At 38.5% G+C, this 5,000-nt stretch overlaps 1 protein-coding gene across 1 annotated transcript in view; it reads left to right on the top strand.

Moving 5' to 3' along the window:
- LOC143029722 (uncharacterized) overlaps positions 1-2,729 on the top strand; it is a 30,505-nt gene extending 27,776 nt beyond the window's left edge. Inside the window, exon 2 of the mRNA XM_076192591.1 lies at positions 2,598-2,729. Coding sequence (XP_076048706.1) covers positions 2,598-2,729 — 132 coding nt within the window. The remainder of the gene's footprint in view (positions 1-2,597) is intronic.
- Positions 2,730-5,000: the final 2,271 nt, after the last annotated feature.

The following is a 5,000-nucleotide window of genomic DNA, read 5'->3' on the forward strand; positions in this document are numbered from 1 at the left end:
GTCATCCAACCATCTTCAGGTAAGTGAGATTACATAATACAGAACAGGAGTTTAAATGACAAGTAAAAAGGGGGGAACTAGCAGAGTTAGGAGTCAGGTACTGGACGGAGGTGAGGTCTTCGTATCAACAGGACGTCGCTGGAACAGCTGGTCACGGTAGCCGGACTTTGGGGCCTTGTTGCCACGCAGGCCCTCGCTGTGTAGTTGTAAGGTACTAACTGTTTCTGTCTGTATATTAATTAAGGGAGTGTATTGTGTAATGTTGACTCTTTCTAAGATGTGTAGTTTCTTGGTGTTGTTACATTGTTTAAGTATTTTTGTGTTGTTGACTAAATCTTGTCCTGTTTGGAGTTTTGTTGTGTGTTTGTGCCATGTGTTTTGCGTATGCTTCCTTCACGGGCGTGCATTGTGAGTCTCCCTGCTCACAAGAGGTAGTGGTAACAACAATGTAAGAAGCATTGGGGTAGAAGTTTGCAACCTTCTTCTGGGCAGGATAATTGGTATATCAACATTAGGTCTGGTTTGAGGAGAGAGATGTTTTTTAGTCATTATTATGTTTCATGATAAGGTTAGAGACTTTTGTTTTTTTTTTAGTAATATGCAGAGGGTACAATTTGTCGTGTGGGTTGGTGCTAGTGGGACGTTACCGTGGCGAGGAATGTCTTTGAGGACACGTTCGTCTGTTTTGGTTGCTGGTGTCATATGGTTTTTGTAATAAACTGTGTGTGTGGAATGTGTGATGTTTAGTCCGTGTTGTGTATTGTTGCGTTGTGATGAAAAGTCCTCGTCTCTTTGTCAGGGAGAAAGTTGGGAAAACCGTTGTTAATGAGGATTTGTTTAACGCGCATTATTTCAGAGTGAAAATTTTCCCAGGAAGAGCAGTTTTTATAATGCGCGTCGACGGAATGCCCGAAATGACACTGAGTTTGTACCGCTGGGGGCACTTCGCTCCGCTGCATTCAAGGCATCTTCCGGTGTCAGTGTTGTTCCTGTAAAGCAGTGGTCGTTGTAATTGTTATCTTGAGTGAGGATGAAGACGTCAAAGAAGGGAATTTTGTTGTGTATATTAAGTTCAAATGTGAAGTGTAGTACAGAGGCAGCTTCCATGGCTAGCTTGTAGGTATTTCAGGTGGGACTCACTCCTAACTTCAGTAAAAATGTCGTTCGACGTATCAACAGTAGGAAAAGGGTCTTGAGGACGGGGTCTTGTAAGACTTTGTTCTCTAAATCACACATGTAGAAATTCGGCAAAGGTACACACCCTAAAGGTGAACCCCTTACTTTCTCCTTCCACTTGTAGATTTATTACTGCCAGGATGGGCTTCGAAAGGGCGCTTCAGTGGTAAATCTATCTATACAATATGATAAAGACAGCTCACATCTATTCTATTCCCGACACACACACACGAGGGAGACATTGTAATTCAGGGTGAGGGTACACATTATTCAGGAGTATATCTATTGTGGGAAGAATAGGAACATGGGAAAATAACGATTCCACATCGACGGAAAGCCATAATTCCTTGGGGTTGCTATGCTGTGTAGTATGTCAATAAAATCATTCAGCTTGATTTTATGGAGTATTTTTCTTAGGAATGAAAGGGGTGATGATATGGCTGAGCTGTTTGGCGAGTCGATATCGACTGACGCGAGCGTAGGCGTGTATGTAGTAATTTTGTGGAGATGATCGGGCGGAGAGAAGCAGGGGAGTTCGGCTTTTGTGAGTTTTGACGTTTTGCCGTAAATATAGCCTGGGGAGAATTCACCGGTAATGGGAGGGATGTGCAGTTTGTTGGCTGGGATCACTAGAAATTTTCTTGAATTTAGAAGTGTCGAATGAGGATGTGGTTAATTTTAGAGAACATACTCTTCTTTGTTAAAGGTAAGACATAAATGGAGGAAACTCTATCAGCTCGTCGAATGACGAGGTTAGGGTTGTTGCGTAACTCAGAAGGCGGCTTATTTGAGTTTGTGGAGTGAGGACGGGAACTATTTTTGTGACTTGCAAACCTTTTGGTGGTTTCAGCTAATAACTGGGATTGTTAAATCAGGGTAGAATAGGTAACCTTAGCCATCTTTCTGGAGTTGGATGAAAAACAACTGACACCGGAAGATGCCTGAATTGCAGCGGAGCTGGAGTGCCCCCCAGCGGTACGCCATGGAAAGGAGGTGATTTTGCCTGAAACTTCATAATGACAGGAACATAAGTGTTGTAATATTTCTCATTGGCGGCATACTCCATAGTAATATTCACGCCTCTTCTGCACTGAGCATTTTTCCTACTGAAGTGCTGGATGAAGCATGTTTGGCAAGGTATGTGAGCTTTTGGTGATAAACTAGTCATTCCATTTTTTCACCAGTTTTTTTCAGCTTGTTTATATTGTTTTGTAAAATGGCCAAGTAATTTCTTCCAAACATCTAACCGCTTGAGCAATAGTGCACTTGTCACTCACTCTGTACCTCACCCCCTAGGAGCCTTTGTTATTGGCTGCAATGCCGATCCATTAATTCACTTCAGCCCGAACGCTTTTTAGGCCTAAATTTGATACTTTGTTTCTTACTTCAGTGTCAATAGCTTCCTCTGTTAACTTTCACAGATCTTCAGTAGAATTGGCCAGTTATTTATAATAGGCCTTGATATAGTCTTTGACATTCGTGTTCCACCTTGTGTCCTGGGGCATCCACTAGACAATGACCACCTTCCTGCCGATATTTTGATAGCAGCATAATGATTATTTCTAAAATATTTAACTACATGGACCACATGTTTGTTTTGTCATTATTCAATCTCAAGGTCAATGAGCCAGTAGATTTTGTAGGGTGTGCTTGCAAGGGAACATCCGTATGTGAGGACGGTAATACTCAGGTTCACTCGATTCCTCCAAGACTTTTCTCATCTTGAGTGACATTTGCTGCATTGGTCTGTCACAATACTTACCAAGGGTGACAACCAAAATCTTGTTCACGTCCTTCTTGATACGAATTTTGTAACAAGTTAGTAGTTTATATTCAGCAGTGTGGAGGTTTCCCTTGATTTGTCTATTGTGTCAGCTAAATAAATCTAGCCAGTGGATGTTGTTAGATGGGCGGGTGCAGGTGACACATATTATGGTCTCATTATGGATGTTAGACCACCCATCAATTGAAAGACATACAGTTTCATTATTCAGGTCATCTGCACACTTTTTATATTCCTTTTCATACACAAGATCTAAGTACTTATCAGCATTATCTTTTCTGGATGGAGGAATATAACCTGGCCTCAGGTTCTGAACCATCTTGAGAAACTGAGGATGCTGAACAAGACGAAATGGTGAATTTGTAGGAAATATAATTCATGCAACTTCTTCGTCGAGATTTTCCTTTTGAGAGGCTGAAGTTTTTATGATAAATCTGTCTAGAGATGTTGATGACTTTCTTTTAGATGAAAATGATTTAGCAGAAGTAGCACCTGTGGAGGAGTCTGATAGTGACCTTTTTAATGATGGAGTCAGGTTTGCAGATTATTCAAGTGGAGCCGATGATGAAGGGATTGAAGCTGTTGATACAGATCATGAAATGGAAACAGAAAATTTTAGCATATTGCATGATTTATAAAGGAATAAGTAAATGAATGAATACAGTGTGATTTAGACTACTTTTGAGTACAGTAGTTATTCTTTTAGATAATGATCATATTCACACAAGCCACTAAATCATTTGGAAATAATTAACAGAATATGAAATAGGTGGGCTTGGAATTCAGCCCACACAGGATTCAGTCCACTTTTAAATTCACTAAAAATAATGGGTTAGTTGGGTTAGGTTAGGCTAAATCCCTTTGGGCTGAATCCCATGTGTGCTGAATTCCAATGGAACCTATGAAATATATTACACAATGTTGAATGAAATGAATAACAATCATCTAGGCCCCAAAGTTGAGTGGATACAGTATATTATAGTGATATAGTCATTACCCAAATTTAGAAGTAATGAAGTTGAAGTATCATCTCTTTAGGCCTTCACATTTTTATTGCACATGCTCTCCATTGTTCACCAAGTTTATATAGTTGCGTATGAAAAGGGAGAAATGCACACAATATAAGTAAAATCATTTACCTGGGTCATCAATTTCTTCTTCTGTATGCTGTGGCTGACCTTGGCATTTATCTCTGTGAGATTTTAATCTTGACACAATGCCCTGTAGTTCCTGCTCCTTACATTGATATGCTAAACATATCCTTTAGCAATCTGATCGCATATCAGATAGCAATCCTACAATATCTAAAAGCTATAAAAAATCTATTTAAATCAAATAAATCTGATTTAAATAAAAAAAATTTTTTTTATCTATTTTAAAAAGATAAAAAAAAAAAAAATCGCCAACCTTGGTGTCCACTAACCTCATACAATAATACCTGTTAAGTCCGGCTAAAATTGGCATTTCAAAGCATAACAGTGCCATGAAAATAGTTTCTTATTTCACTATAAAAGTTTATATTAACTTGTACTACATTGAATAAGTCAATAGTTGAAATATTTGTCCTATATACAATGTTAGATTTCTACTTTTGATATATTTGTCCAATATAAAATGTTAGGTTACAAAGAAAGCAATGGCCTCCGCTAGCGGAGCCAGGAATGTGAGTGCGCACGTCCTGTGTAATAGTAGTCCTTGATATATACATGTATACATACACACATACATATATACCTGTATATATACATATATATACATATATCTATCTATCTATCTATATATATATATATATATATACATATACATATATATACATACATATATATATGCATATATATACATATACATACTGGGACATTGTGACAAGATGATTAAGGTGAAAAAAGAGGTCACGGGTCTAGTTCCGAGGTAGTGGTAACAACAATGTAAGAAGCATTGGGGAGAAGTTTGCAACCTTCTTCTGGGCAGGAGAATTGGTATACAACATTAGTCTGTTTGAGGAGAGAGTTGTTTTTAGTCATGTTATTTTTCATGATAAGGT

Source organism: Oratosquilla oratoria, chromosome 1 (genome assembly GCF_046742065.1).
Source record: "Oratosquilla oratoria isolate Oo_2021 chromosome 1, ASM4674206v1, whole genome shotgun sequence".
Classification (NCBI taxonomy): domain Eukaryota; kingdom Metazoa; phylum Arthropoda; class Malacostraca; order Stomatopoda; family Squillidae; genus Oratosquilla; species Oratosquilla oratoria.